Source organism: Argiope bruennichi, chromosome 8, assembly GCF_947563725.1.
Source record: "Argiope bruennichi chromosome 8, qqArgBrue1.1, whole genome shotgun sequence".
NCBI classification, from domain to species: domain Eukaryota; kingdom Metazoa; phylum Arthropoda; class Arachnida; order Araneae; family Araneidae; genus Argiope; species Argiope bruennichi.
This window is the reverse complement of record NC_079158.1, coordinates 29,640,882-29,656,769: the sequence shown is the minus strand read 5'-3', so window position 1 is coordinate 29,656,769 and position 15,888 is coordinate 29,640,882. Positions and strand designations below refer to the sequence as shown.

Here is a 15,888-nt window from a genome sequence, read left to right as displayed (position 1 = left end):
AAAATTATGAATTGTTTATAAAATAGATGGTCTTTTACCAAAGATCTATAATACATCTTTGGTGAACCTTAATTCGTATATTTTATATATATTCGTAAAAATACGTAAAAGGTTACGTATCAAGGATTCGAAAAACTATGTATATTTTTTACACATCCTTACAAAATTGAAACCATTTTAATTTACAAGAAAATTTTATAGAAATATTGTAAATACGAGTTGCATTATGTATGAGATCATGCATGAAATTTGTGAACATCATCACTGAATTTGTGTTTCCCACATATAGCTCCCTCTGGCTATCCCACGGATCTCATAGTCTATCCCAGTGGGCCGAATGAGCTGATCGTTCGTTGGAAGGTAAAAAAGAGCTATTATACCGATTTGGATAGTTAAATCATTGAGAAATATTTCTATAAATAACCTTTTAAAAAATTGTGTGTGTGTATATATATAAATATATATATATATTAAGCATGCCTTTAAGATTCACTTTTTTACGTCTTCGCATTGATTGATTTAATATATATGTATTTTAAATTAAATATAATTTGAAAAACAAAATATTTTTTGATTCATACATTTTATTAGAAATATTTTTTCTTTCACTTATCTACAATTAAAATTTATTTAATTAATCTGTATTACAATGAAAATGATCAGCTTCTGTATGCATATTTTTTGTTATTAGATTTATAATTTTAAGAGAACAACTCTAAAGCTGCTGAAATATATCTTTCTGTATATATTTAGGATAATCTTGAAATTCTATATAAAAAAATCACTATTTTATATTTTTATAAATATATAAATTGTTGAGAAAATAAAATCTGGTAATAATTTATGCTACACACTTTTTTGATTGCAATTAGTAGTTCCCATGTATTTGAAGAAACAGAGAGACATTATAATTTGTTACAGAAATGCGTATGTTCCGCTATGGTTTGTGGTGATGTTTAAGAAGATTAATATGCTTGAAGCGCATTCAATCCTGAACGCGCTGTGTGCCATTGGGTAATAACTGATATTCAGCACCAGATATTTGGATGTGTACATGAACAAATCAAAAATACGTCAACAGTGCGATTCATATCTAAATTAAGGCTATATTTGTTGTTTTCATTGATGATAATGATCGTCCTCATTCGGCGACCTATTACATATTTTGACTGGAACATACTCCCTCATACCCCCCAACCTAGATTTCGCTTCTTTCGAATCTCATCGCATTTTGCAGTATAAGGCTTTTCTTTCTGGAAAAATAGTAGTAGAAATGACATGTTATGAAACAAGCCATGAACACAAAGAGATAGACTCGATCTTCGAAATGGAGATAAACGTATGGTTCCTTATTATAAAATGTGTTTAAAACGAATTGCAGTTATTTTTATATGTAGTCCAAAGAATGTGAATCATATAATAATAATAATAAATTATTCTGCTATATTCCATTATGTGCTATTTTAATTGACATACGGAATTTATTTTCTGAATGCTATAAATAGAATAGAGTAAACCAGCTTTATCAGAATTCTCTGATAGCATAATCATTTTTGGAAGATTCCTGAATACTTCTACAAATTCGGAGGAATGCCAGACAACAGATATATATATATATATGTGTGTGTGTGTGTGTGTGTGTGTGTGTGTGTGTGTGTGTGTGTGTGTGTAGAAAAATAGACTCGATTCAGCACAACATAACAAAATGTGTCGAATTCAGTGAAATTAGAAAAATCATTATAGATGGCGATGATTTTAACAAAATGTTACAGTGGCCTGGAAATTTTAAAATATTAAAAAAATACGTTAAATATTTCTAAACTTTTACCGACAGTTTGAAGATTTTTTTGAACTTTTTTTGCTTATTGTTCTCTTATGTGAAACCTGGACAGTAAATGAGCATAACAGGCAGTCACAATACGTCCTGTTTATACGGCTTTGGTCTGTGGTAATGGGGTGACTCGTTGTAATTAATAAAATAATCATTTCGTCGTAGAACATTTAATGACTCATTTATTATCTACGATATTTCTAGTTACAAAAATTTAAGTGAGTTTTTAATTATTTAACGATTTATTTAAATCATTAATTTTTAATTGTTTTTAAATCATTAATTTTTTAATTGTTGAATCTTTCAGGCTCCTGCTCCGGATCAGCGCAATGGAGCCATTCAAGGCTACGAACTAGGTTACCGGGAATATGATTCCATGGAGTCTTATTCCATGGTCCCTTACACGTACCGTGAGGCTCCTCTGGGACCTAGCATTTCTCAAGAATACGTCCTGGACAGACTGAAAGACAACACGGAGTATGAGATCGTGGTGAGGGCTTACAATAGAGCAGGGAAAGGACCTACCTCTGTGCCTGTCATAGGAAAAACAAGAGAAATTGGTATTTTTGAATACGTTTCTCTTGTGAAATTATTAAATATTCTTACAAAATATAACGTACAGAAAATATATTACAAGTTAGTTTAATTTAATTCAGATATATTAACGTCCCATTTTAACGGAGAACGTTTTGTCCTCAAGGCTAGATTTAACGTCCACCTGGTGGATCGTTTTCCAGTCTTGACTTGATAACTTCCTGTTAGTAACCGAAGCTTTATATCCATACCAATGCGCTTTCATCAGAAGAAAACACTTTTAAACAATATATACAAGTTGACATAGTCAAAAAAAAAATTCTGCTGGTGGGGAGTTTTAAGTCAGATTTTCGTATCAATTTATCACTTATTCTTTCATTATTTTTAATCTTTTTTTTTTGTTTCTATCAAAGTAAAAAAACTTACAGTCAAATTAAGTAAAAATTTAAATTAAATTAAAATTTTCATATCTCATACAAATAATACAATTTAAGCATTTTTCGTATTTTTAAAAGTGTAGATGACCCTGGGAAGTCATTTTTTAACTGAGACGGATTCATGAAATTTTTAAATCTGGGAGATTTGATAAATCAAACTTTTACTCTTGCATTTTACTATTATTCTTTAATATTCAGTAATATTAAAGGAAAATAAATAATAGAAAATTATATAAACTTTTCGGAACTAAAAAAAAAGAGACAAACTTATATTTACTTTGATGGCTTAGGAACTTTGGAAGCTCCCGATTTATGGGTCGAATCCACCACTGCGACATCTATCTCTCTTCGATGGTCTGGGAACAACGATTTTAAAAGTGGAACATTACGTGAGTATCTTTTTAAATTACTAAGAAAGTTGGCTTTAAAACGTTTTAGAAAATCATTTTCAACGAAAAAAATTCAGCTATTTACATAAATCATAGCTTAGGTTTCAAATTTTGTTACGTAATTGATATTCATAATTTCAAACAAATTTGCAGTTGTAAAGATTTTTCCGACAGAAATGAAACACACCATATTGAATGTCTTCAAATCTAAATGTGTTTGTTGAAAGAGAGTTCATGAATGTGTGTGTGTGTGTGTGTGTGTGTGTGTGTGTGTGTGTGTGTATGTGTGTGTGTGTGTGTGTGTGTGTGTGTGTGTGTGTGTGTGTGTGTGTGTGTGTGTGTGTGTGTGTGTGTGTGTGTGTGTGTGTGTGTGTGTGTGTAAAACTTCGATTGAAGAAGCAGTAGTTGAGTTCTTTAATGCTTTTTATTCTTTATAATTCCATAGAAATAGTCCAATTTTTGCTTTTGTCCTTGCCTTGGCAAAAGCATTGAGTAGGTAAGCAGAAAGGACGAAAAAGTGAGTGTGAGAAAAAGATTTCAATCGTGTATATTTTTAGAAGAAATTTAAAAATTTCAGGTTTTTATGGGAAAGTTAAAAGTCTGGGCAATGCCGAAGTTAAAGTTATAATAAAGACCGAGTTCAGACGATTAGGAAATAATTTTAAGGACATAACTGATTTGAAATTATCACGCATATCTATAATTTTATACTTTGTATTTTAAAAAAAATTAAAGAACCGATTTTAATTAATATCCTTCATATTTAAAAAAAATAAAGACCCAATTTTAATTAATATCCTTTATATTTAAAAAATTAGAGGTCCAATTTTAATTAATTTTAGATCATTTAAATATTTAATTACTTCCTTTTGAATTGACATCTAGTCCATTTCAGTTTTCTTAAATTAGGAAATTATAGAAGAAACACAACTGTTAGAAATTACCCACATTTATAATATTTTTTTTAAATTTTAATGTGTTTTTAAAACATTCAGTAAACTCAAGTACTAAATAATTTGCATAATAATCTTTCTTAGTAATTAAATTCTATGGATCTTAAAATTTAATAAAACCTTTTTTCATGTAAACTTTCTGAAATTTCTACCTAATTATAAAAATTTTTAAAAAGTCTAATTTAAGATAACTATCTGTGTACATTATTCAACAGAAATATACTTTATAATCATTTTCATAACAAATCGTGTTAGTGATGCTGATGAATCAATTAGACATAAAAATATAATTGTTAATATTGAAAAGATAGTTTCAATTTTAGAGCGGGGCATGGTTTTAAGCAAATATATATCGCATATATATCGAAATCTTTGGCAATTACACGACAAATAATTACTTATGTTATCTATTATTTGATCATACATTGTTTGAAGCTGTGTTGTAATATATCTAGCATTTTTTTGCTTCTGCAAGTTGCGTAACTGATTCTAACTAATTGAACTTTTAATATTTGAGCATAAAATTATAACACGGAATTTTTTTTTACCAAGGTATTTCTTTTCGTTATTTTATACATACGCTGCAAAACACATAGCAAAAAATTATTAGTAATTAAATGTCTTCCTGGAGGACGTGACAATTTAATTTACATTTCTGAAAAGTTGATATGAAATGAAAAGCAGTAGAGATCTTTATTGAAAGAAACTTTATCCCTAAATATTTCATTTGTTGAACTGGTAGTTTTCATAAGTTCCCTGCAATAAATGCAAGATAAAAATAATACATATGTAGTTAAACATATTAAATGATGGCTGAAAAGGGATAAATAATGCATCAGTCTAAGCTTTCACAGTATTTTTAAGAATGCATTTAGTAGAAATCCTACAATAAGTACTTTCCCAGAATGTATTCAACTTTATAAATATTGATATATTGTTAATAATTAAGTAGTAAAAATGTAAAACTAATATGGTAAAAATGTACGGCTATTTTTTTGAGCGAAATGCACCCTGTTTTGCTTCTATGACCACGATGAAATACGATGCTCAGAATTATCCATTTGATTATTCCATTCATTTTCACCATTCAGTTTTAGACATCTATAACAAACTTTAGTTTTAAGTTTAGAAATAAGAAAATTCAATACACATGTGTTGCATTTTGATCAGTTGGACAGAGATATATGAAGTACAACATGGGAAAGGAATCAGTTCTATTCTTTATTTGATACTTTTGATACTCGAAATATATTAATTCTAATCACAATAAGCAGCTCTTAACTTGTGTTCAGACATCTAGTTTAATTACAAAATATTAATGATATTAGATTTAAACTTTAATAATCGGTTTTCCTAAAACACCTTGATATGTAAAAATACATTTACATTATTTTCGCTGTGATCTAATATAAGAATAAAAATAATATTTTATAAGAAAATGACATTATTTTATTGTATTGCTTCCGGAAAGATTTTCAGAATTCCTTTATCACCATTTGCAACTCTTTGCCAGAGTTGCTATAGCTACCAAATTCCAACCAGTGTAGTTTTCACTAAGACTAGTTATAAAATAACTTTCTCATTAAAAGATTATAACGCAATGTAGACGGGCGATGGCCAGTTAACGCGGTGAAGTATCACGCGTCTCTTTCGAAAAGTATTCAAAATAACCACAGCTTAATGAGCTGCTACGTGACCGGCATTCTAATGGCTTAACTAAGGCACTGGCAACTCTGATTCATTTTTTATCCCAATCCGTTCATTCACAAAAAGACCAAAGGTTGCTTCCAAAAAGTATGTTCGTGGATGAAAGGGTTCATAGCTTTAATTAGCATATTATTGTTTCTCTTTTTCGGCTGATTATTTTAACAAGAAATATTTTTCATGATCTTTAACCGAATTAATTATATTAAATATAAAAAAATTAACCGAATTATTTATATTAAATATAAAAATTATAGCAATTTGAATTTAAGAATAATAGTTTACTTTATACTTGAAATGTCTGCATTCTATAGAATACTCATACATTTTATAGAATGTCTTGCATTTTCACACAAAGTGTGAAATATGTAAATTACATACTCTTTGTAGGCACTGTGTGTTATATCTAAGCATTCTATAGAATGACAAATACTATTTAGACAAAGTATAAAAAAAGATAGTGATAAGGCTATCATTTAAAAGGCGTTCGCGTCTCTAAAATAAAAACATTATTTTGAAAAAATAATGAAAGTGTTTCATTGGAAAACTTTTATTCAAAATATAAAAAAAGTAATAAAGTTGCACAAAACAAAATTTATACCTCTCTCTATTAGCAAGCGATCCTTGGAGATGAATCATTGGAATGCGGATAATATAAAACTATCAGAAAATCGGATGTGTATTTTTGGCGCCTCTTTTTTTGGACAGATTGAAACCAAAATTTGATCAGAACTGCAACTTTAATCTTAAAAAGAATCACATATCAAATTTCATATATTTAACTCATTACATTTTTTAGTTAGAGCTTATATTCCCGTAAAAGTACAAAATTCGTTCAAAATTTTATAAAAATCTATAAGGTGAATAAAGACCATACATTAAATTTAATCCATCTCTCTCAAAGCATTTTTAAATGTGATTTTATCAAATTCTAAATTTTAGCACAGCTTTCTTGAAAAAACTATCTCAAATTGAGATCTGATGCATAATTTTAGTTTAAATTCGGTCGCAGTGCCTTCTGTAGTTCATGAACTAGAGAATAAGCAATCCGTTGATTTAAAAATATTCTGTAATTGTTTTAAAGCTTCACAATGAGGAAAAAATGGAAATTTCATATTATTTATCAATTGAACCTTTATATTTAAAATTTGAACTGAAAGCGAGTTTCTTTTTTAGACCATGAACAATGAAATAAATTTATTTAACCATCCGCAAGATTTTGCGCAAATCATTTCATTAACTTTTAAAGTAAAAAGATTTTGTATTGTATCACTTTTTAGTCCCCCAAAAAAATCTCGTTTCCCATTTTTTTTAACTTTTGTCATTTAACAAGTATAGTTTGGTTTCATTGATGTTCCTTTAATCTATTTTATACAGAAATTGAAATATATTGCAATTTTACAGCATAAAACTATTTTTTTTAAGTACAATGTATTAAAAAAAAAACATAGTACACTACTTTAATTTATATAACTAATAAGTCGAACGTAGTATAATACCTTAATTTAAAGGTTACTGAATAAAGTACGAATTGATTTAATTAATTTTCATTAACGAATCTACAATTAATGGATTTACAATTTCTTATTTATTCATGAAATACAAAAATACAAGTTTATCTAAACACATATATTCCAGTTCATTAGTCACATCTATTAGTTAGTAACAGTTTATATTTATTGCCCAAAAAGTTGTTATTGGTTTTAACTGTACATTTCCCTTTGTCTATGCAGGCCATACCCTTCATTACAGAGCAGAAGGCAGCAAATGGATGGAGAAGTCCATTCCAAGCACTTACCAGGACGGCTATGTTCTCACCGATTTGGAAGAAAACACTTTGTATTACCTGTACATACAAGCGGTAAGCGGCCTGGAGCAGAGCAAACCATCTGGGACCGTTAGTGGCAAAACATCGGGTAAACAGTTTTTCATCTAGCATATTAAAAAAAGCGTTATCTGTAAATGCGTTCTTTCTGGGCAGATTAGTTTAGACCCAGAAGTTCTTAGAGCGAAGTTATTTGTAGAGCGCATATAATTGAAGTTCTGTGTTGCTCTCATGATTATAGCGATTTGCAATTTTTATAAGCAAACGGCATCGTTTTCTTAATACAATATTAGTTAAACGGGAGAATCCGATGTATCTGATTTCCAAATATAGTATATATACAATTAGGCAGCTGCCTAAGGCTGTAGGAATGAGGTGGGGAGGGGCATAGGCAGATCATTTAAAATTGTTATTGGCCTATTTGCAAAATAAATAAATGCATAAAAGAGTGCCAATTCTATCAAATATAAAATTTGCATTACAATAGTATTAATATTTTAATTATGAAAATCATTATTAATTTGGAATGTTAATTATTCAATTGATGGTTATGTTATATTATTAAATTTATAAATAATTAAATTATTTTTATAAAACTAACATTTGAATCATAAAAATAATCACTAATAAATCAAACTAAAGCATTTGCTTCTTAGACTCATAAAATATAATTTGATATGAAAATTCCTATAATATGTGATTTTTGCTATGATAATACATACTATGAGATGAGTATTATATTGATGATATCACTATAATATTTTTCTGTCTAATTATGATCCAATAAGTAATGTATCCAAAGAAGTAAAGCGTTCTTAATTATTGCAGTATCTCAAGAAATTTGTTTTCTTAATATTTTCAGTTAAAAGTGAGATTCAAAGCAAAGTGGATATGAAATGTCCAAAAATCATGCAGTGATGTTCAAATGTACATTAAGAGAAAAAGACAAAAAAAAAAATCCCCAAAGCACTTTTTTTAAAAAAATTATTGGTGTAGGGCCATCAGAAACCTGGACCTTATTCGCTCGCACTAAGCCGACCTTGCACCAAATTAACACTAATGTGATACATCTTATACAGCCTGGTAATCTAACATAGAACTTCCATTATTGGCACTATGTAATCTCAGAATTTGTCGATGCATCTTTGCATAAATTTTAATATCTTTTTTTACTGAATTAAAATATTTCATTTAAAAGTGAAACGTAAAAATGCACTTCAAGATCTTCAGGTATAAACCTATATATGTAATCGGTGATTAAAAATTCACCTTATTCTTTCAACTGTTTCAAATATAAACAACCAGAAAAATAAACATAGCCTATAAACTATTTCATTTCAGACAACCTGCCAGTCTGCTGCTCCAAATAGATCAAATCGCTTTTATAAACAGTTCATGATGCCGATGTCTTCTAAGCAATGATGACATTTGTTTTTTGCAGACCCGAGCTTCGAACGTTCCTCCATGACTCAAATGCAGGAAGTGTCCCACCAAACAACTCTGGTCATCTCTCTGTCCGTGGTCATCTCGTGCGTCGTGATCGTGTGCGTCATCGCTGGGGCGTGCGTGTATGTTACGCGCGTCACGGCACGGTCAGGATTCAAGAGGGACGGACACGCACTCAGCGGTAACTCAATAACTTTTTGTTTATGAAACGGTTGCAGTTAAATGCCGTAATGAAATATTTATAACGCAATGTTTGGGTTTCTGAAATTTAACCACCAAGTTGTAAAAGCTGGCTTACATTGAAGGGAAATTGGGTCTTACCAAAAACTATGTAAATGAGATAAAAGTTATTATGGAGCATCTCCTTTTTTACCATCTTTAAAAATCATAAAATTAAGTCTTCAAAATTCTTCCGGATATAAAATTATTATAGTAACGATAAACACAATTCTTCAATAATTTCTGCTTTTATCTTTAGTCGTGCATCGACTTTTTCAAATTACTAATTGGCGGAGGTGCAAAAAGTCATTTGGAGAATTAGTTTACGAAATCTAAAACTCTATCTCAATCATCTTAAAACACTTGTATATTCTAAATATTTCAGTTTGCATAAATTTAGAATTAAAGGGATTTTTTTACATCAGAAATCATCCAACTATTTTTAAAGTAATATCTTTGATGCTGTTGATATTTTTTGTACTTTTGAAATAAAAAAGAAGGCTCTTAAAACTTAATTCAAAGAAATTAATAAATATTTTGTACAATTTGACAATATAGTTAATCAATAAATTGAATAAACCATACTTACTTATTTAAATATTCAAATCTTTCTCCGGTATTTTACAATAAATAATCATATTGCAATCATTATTGTTTGTATTATATAGTCTTGTCTCTTAAATTATTATAGGAAACAATAATCTTAATATGAACGTGAATTATATCTCATGGGATAAAGTCAAATGACTCTGTCAATACTGCTTCGTTCAATGGTGGTCGGCTGTACAAAAGAACAAAATGAAATGACTGTAAAATTTTATTTTTTAAAAATGGATTAATATACTGTTTGATTTTAATCTTAATGTTTTGCTCTTATTTCTAATCTATTAAATCTTGATATCTTCCCATAATTTTCTTATGATTAAACTGTACATTAAGAAATTGATTAATCAAAAATTTTGATGAAAATAAATTAATATTGATATTATTAAAATTTTCCTCTGTAATCATTTTATAGCAATACAAAATTTTAAAAAAAAGTGTCGCTATTTTATGATCAATTTCTGGTTTATACTTCTAAGAAATCATTTCAGAAAACTATTTTCTATTATTCTTGATTCATTTATTTTAATCATTCGATTGCAGAGTTCGGGGAGCAGCATGCATCTTCTCGCAGCACCCCTCTGTCTCGTCACACGTCCAATTTCCGTTACGTGGACCCGAACTCCCGACCCCTGCTATGGTGTTCAACCCCTGCCCCACCCAATGATTATCCGTCCCCTTATGCCACTTTACCACTTCGGCCCACCCCCATTTCGAAAAGGTGGCAAAGTGAAGACGGCATGTCTCCAGCAATTTCGGAGCGAAGCGAATCTCTCATAAACCAGGTGAGTTAATTAAATAGGACAGATATTTAAACGAAATTAGATGGTTAGTTTAGACAGAACTTAATGTTAAGAATGCAAATGACATGAAATATATGCAATTTGGTTTTTTCCAGAGTTCGATTTGTACGATAGTCGCAGGGAGAGGACAGAACTTTAATTATATTTATAAGGGCATTCACGGAATAATGAACTAATACCTGTTACGAGGCACCTACGTACAGACTTGCTTGAAAATATCAATTAATATAGTCAATAAATATGCTTACATGAAAACTCATACATAAATATTGTTTGCCAACAGATTCTAAAACCCTTCGCGCTTTTGCGCATGCGTTAGGATGGGTATAATTCGGCAAAATAGGGGTGGGAGGAAAGAGGAAAGGAAATTTTTACATTTAATAATAAAATAAATTCTGGAAATGGCGCACATCCTTCCACGTGTCACCCCTTAGAGAGATAAAACGGTTGAAAAGTGGTCGTCTCAGAATATTGAAACGAACAGTAAGAATCATACCAGTTGCCCAAAAACTGATTGATGGATTTCGAAAACCAATTTAAAAAGGACAGATTGCTATTGAAAGAAATCGTTTGCAGAATTACGCCTGGGAAAGCAGGAATTTTAACGAATTGCATATTAGTTGGCATTGCCACCGGCAGTGGGAGCTACAGAAAATCAAAAATAAAACAAGGCACGGAAATGCTACAAGAACTGTTGCAAAAAATAAAATAAAATAAATAACGATGTTTTCAGTGTAACCCCAATTTGCAACAACAATGTGGCGCTCTCAGGTAAAAATTTCCAGATCACAAGTACTTCATTTTAATTATGCCTGTTGCAGATCTCCTACAGCGCCATCTTTTAGTGGCAATGTTAACTAAAATTGCAATTGGTGGGATAAAATTCCCAGATTTTCCAAGTGTAAGATCGCAAACGATACGGCATCTATGACATTCTATCTTTTTTTGTTATTATTACTATTGATTTTGAAAACACATCAGTCATTTTTGGGACACCCAATATATCCTGTGTAATCAGCTAATGTAAGCAAAAGAATAGCAATGATACATGTTCTCTATTTCATTTTATCATTAAGCTCCTAGGGAATTTTTAATGCCCAGAGATAGATTGAGCTCACAGCATGGAAGCCTGGAAAGAGGAATTATTCTAGTAAAATTCTAACCTGAATTCAACTTGTAATTAAATTTTAATGACATATAAAACTTTCCAGTGGCTTTGTTCATTTCAATGAAAGTACTAGCCAATGAAATTAGAATATCATTATTCCAAATAATATTCCAGACTTTTCACCTTGTGATTTCGAGCAATTTGTTGAATTGAAGCCCGCGATGAGATGAAGAACGTAATTCTTTGTCATCAGAGAAATTCTTGGACTCTTATTAGAATGATATTACATGTTTGCTAACTCATTGAAATGACTATCCTAAATATTATGGTGAATGTATTTTACATTGTAAAAAACTTAACAGTTCCAAATTTGGTAGTTCGTTATTTATTGAATGATCTTTATTTATAAAGATGATTACATATAGTAATCCCTGTGTCTCGTGATTTATGTGGATACATGATTGCACAGGAATTACTATATGTAAAGTAATATATGAGAGTTGGAAATTAAATGATGAGAACCATATAATTACATCTGTTATAAAGTAGGCACTAGCATGAATCGTTTATTAATTTTGAACGTAGGCATCAGCGTTATGTACAGCTCCTTTCAACAATATTAAATCAGAATATCTGAAGCAGTACCAGTTCTTCTTTATCATATATTCAAATTGAGCGTTCTTTCCTTCAAAGAAACCATGAACAATTTAGTAGTGTTCACTAGAGCTTTAAATTATTGCACCACGATCCAACCATTTGTGATTATGAAAAATAATCTCGAAAGAGGAAAGAATCCATTCGTGCTATTCGATCCTAAAGATTTGCATAGATCTGTCAAACGACAGAATGTTTAATCGAAATCACAAAGCTTCATAGAATAGAACAGTAAAAATATAGAGATTCATAGAATATTCTTTCAGATATTCTATGAATCTCCCTTACTGAAACGGATTGAACACATTGCTGGTGACGAATAAACATCTCTGCCTGCGTTTATATGAGGACACTGTTAAGTTTCCAAACATTATATATAGAATTCCTTTTTATCTTATATTATTTATTATTGTTTCTACTATATACATATACCTATACCGCCATTCGTTTTGTCAACAAGCCATTTTTACAATACTTTTATTAATACTGTACTTGAATATATATTTTTACTGACATCTTAAAAAATGCGTCTGTTTTAAAATCAAATAGTTCGACGTACCATATATATAAATAATATTACGTATGTATGTAAATTTAAAAAAAAATGTTAGTATGTATAAAAAAAAGCTAGAAATTCCTTTCGATGTTTCCATTTTCAATTAATTTCCAAAAAGTTTCGGGTTTCGTTTCTGATTAAGTTTTGTCAAAGGTTTCAAGTTTTGAATTTGTTTGTCGTAGAAATAAAATAATTGTTTTGGAAATTTAAAAGTATGAAATTTCAGATTTAAAAAAATTATGATTTCTGATCGGAAAATGGATTTTTAGTACTGATTGTCACCTTAAATACACCTTTTACATATATTTACATATATTCATACGTATATTCACCTTTTACATTGCACATTTTAAACTTATATTGGGAAGTGATCTAACTTAGAGATTTTTAAAAAAATCGCTTAAATTTTTAGAGTTTCTAAAATTTACTTTCTTATAGTATTAGGAATTATAATTCTCTGTCTTTATTTCGCCTTAAATATAATTATTACGCGTTAATAAATTAGTGGCTCTAAACAATCTTATTTAAAACCATTAATGCTTTGATTTTATATATTTGTAGTATATTCTCTTGTTCCTGTAGAAATTGTTGTTTTTCTTGATGTATTAATAAATTTAATGTTTGATGTATTAAATAGGATGTGACTTTGTGCAAACGAAATCATACAATATAATAATAATACTTCTAAAATAAAAACTTTTATTTATATTTTAGGAGGTATTCTTTATATTCATGTACAATTTTATTTATTGTAGAAGAAAATCAAACAATACTTTTTAAAATGTAAACCTTTATCTATTTTAGAGGGTTGAAGTGTCAGAAGACAAAGTTTCAAACAACAGAGAATGAGCATCTTCACATTGTACCTGAAATCACGAGAAAAAGTTTTTCTTTTGGTCTAGTCGATTGACACTGTTGATTGAATCTAATCCAGACTATCAACTATGAGTTTCACAAGTAATGAATTTTCCTTCGCTCAAACGCATTTGGGAAGCGTTTGATTTTGGATCTCTTCTTATGCCAAAATATGTCTGCATTTTTTAGAAGATTATGAATGAAAAAGATTTGAAAAATTAGTATAATCATTCTGACATTTTTCAGTTTTTGTAACGAAGAAAACTGAAAAGTGTTTCTTAGATTTTTTGAATGAAGGGTTTATAATTATTCTAAAAGTCATTAATTTTTGCTTTTGTGGTAATCAAAAATATAATCAGAATGATTGAAATGCATTTCGCGTTACTCTGATTTTAAGCAGAGTTAAGGAATGATGCATTCAGAAGGATTAATTAAAAATAATTTAATACAATTTATGTATTTAGATATATATTCGAGATTAAAATTCGCATTATATAATTTTAACGAGCCAAATAAAACGAAAAAATAATTCAGCTGAATGATTTAATATACACTGCACTAAATTCTCGTTAAAAGTTGAAATCTAATTATCAAATTTTAAAAATATCTGGATAGAAGGTCTTGTTTAGTCATGAAATATTTTAATTTTTTTCATTTGTATGATTATGTGTACTCCTAAAGCTAAACAAATGCATTTTTTTATTTCCTTAACGGTATTCTAAGCAAGGAAATATTTTAATTAATACATTTGTGAAATACATGTATTTATTGATAGAAAACTTAAAATAAAACTTAACCTTGTTTTGGAGAATGTTACTGAACTCAACGTTTTTTAAATTCATATTCTTGAACATTAATATTAATATTTTAATCATCTTCCTAGAACATTGAATTGATTAAAATTAACTCATCAAATTATTTTAGCGGTAGCTGTTTCTTTTAAAGATTCATCAAATTAATTCCTGTATTCTTGAAAGATTAATGCAGGAATAATGCAAGTTAGCATTAACATTATTCAGAATATAATATTCAGAATTACTTAATGATTATTAATTCAAAGAAAAGGTGATTTATTTGTATTTTAATTTCGTTTTCAATTGAAAGCATTTGAATTATTTTCAAATAATATTTCCTTTACAATTCGAATATCGCATTCTTCTGTTTATTTTATTCTCATTTTTTTTTTATTATCAAAGAAAAGGTGATTTATTTGTATTTTAATTTCGTTTTCAATTGAAAGCATTTGAATTATTTTCAAATAATTATTCCTTTACAATTCGAATATCGAATTCTTCTGTTTATTTTATTCTCATTTTTTTTATTAATCTCCATTTGAAAAGGTTTTGTTTCTTTTCAAAATGCAATTGGATCCATAAATTTCTATTCAGTTAACTATCTTCTATGAGTTCAGATTTTTTCAGTTTAAAGCTTCAAAATTTTATGAAAAATCCCTTTATTGGAAATATTTTTTTAGAAATAGCGTTATTAAACTCGTAAGCATCATTAATTGAACTAATTAATTTCCATTCAGAGTTAAATTATTTTAATTCTGTTATAATTTTTTTAAAAAAAACATTTACTGTTTATTAATATTGTCAGTGTATTTTATTTTGTGTGACATTGAAAAAAAAGATTTATTTAATAATATTAATTTTATATGAAATTACATTTCCTATGCAGAAATCTAAACAAAATAAAAAATAGCAAAACAGTGGCAATGAATTTTGAAAAAATGATTATATTAAAATTCTTATTCATAATATGTTTTTAGAACCTGTGAATTCTGTTTTCATAAACAAAAATGTCATTTATGTTAATCATTTTTATTTCCTGAAGACCTACTAGTCTACTGTATAATTGTTCTGTAGTTCTTTTCTTATTTCTGTATCAATATGTGTAAATTTATGGATGTAAATTATTTTCAAAATATGTGTTTTTTAACAAGTGAAACTTGTTCATATTCCTTTTGAT

At 28.7% G+C, this 15,888-nt stretch overlaps 1 protein-coding gene across 1 annotated transcript in view; it reads left to right on the top strand.

The window, feature by feature from the left end:
- The window catches only part of LOC129981837 (cell adhesion molecule Dscam2-like), a 78,952-nt gene extending 63,887 nt beyond the window's left edge, over positions 1 to 15,065 (top strand). The window contains exons 9-15 of the mRNA XM_056092860.1: positions 290 to 360; positions 2,139 to 2,391; positions 3,093 to 3,191; positions 7,582 to 7,764; positions 9,115 to 9,300; positions 10,485 to 10,726; positions 13,867 to 15,065. Of these exons, the coding sequence (XP_055948835.1) occupies positions 290 to 360; positions 2,139 to 2,391; positions 3,093 to 3,191; positions 7,582 to 7,764; positions 9,115 to 9,300; positions 10,485 to 10,726; positions 13,867 to 13,911 (1,079 nt within the window). The 3' untranslated portion in view covers positions 13,912 to 15,065. The remainder of the gene's footprint in view (positions 1 to 289; positions 361 to 2,138; positions 2,392 to 3,092; positions 3,192 to 7,581; positions 7,765 to 9,114; positions 9,301 to 10,484; positions 10,727 to 13,866) is intronic.
- The last annotated feature ends 823 nt before the right edge of the window (positions 15,066 to 15,888 follow it).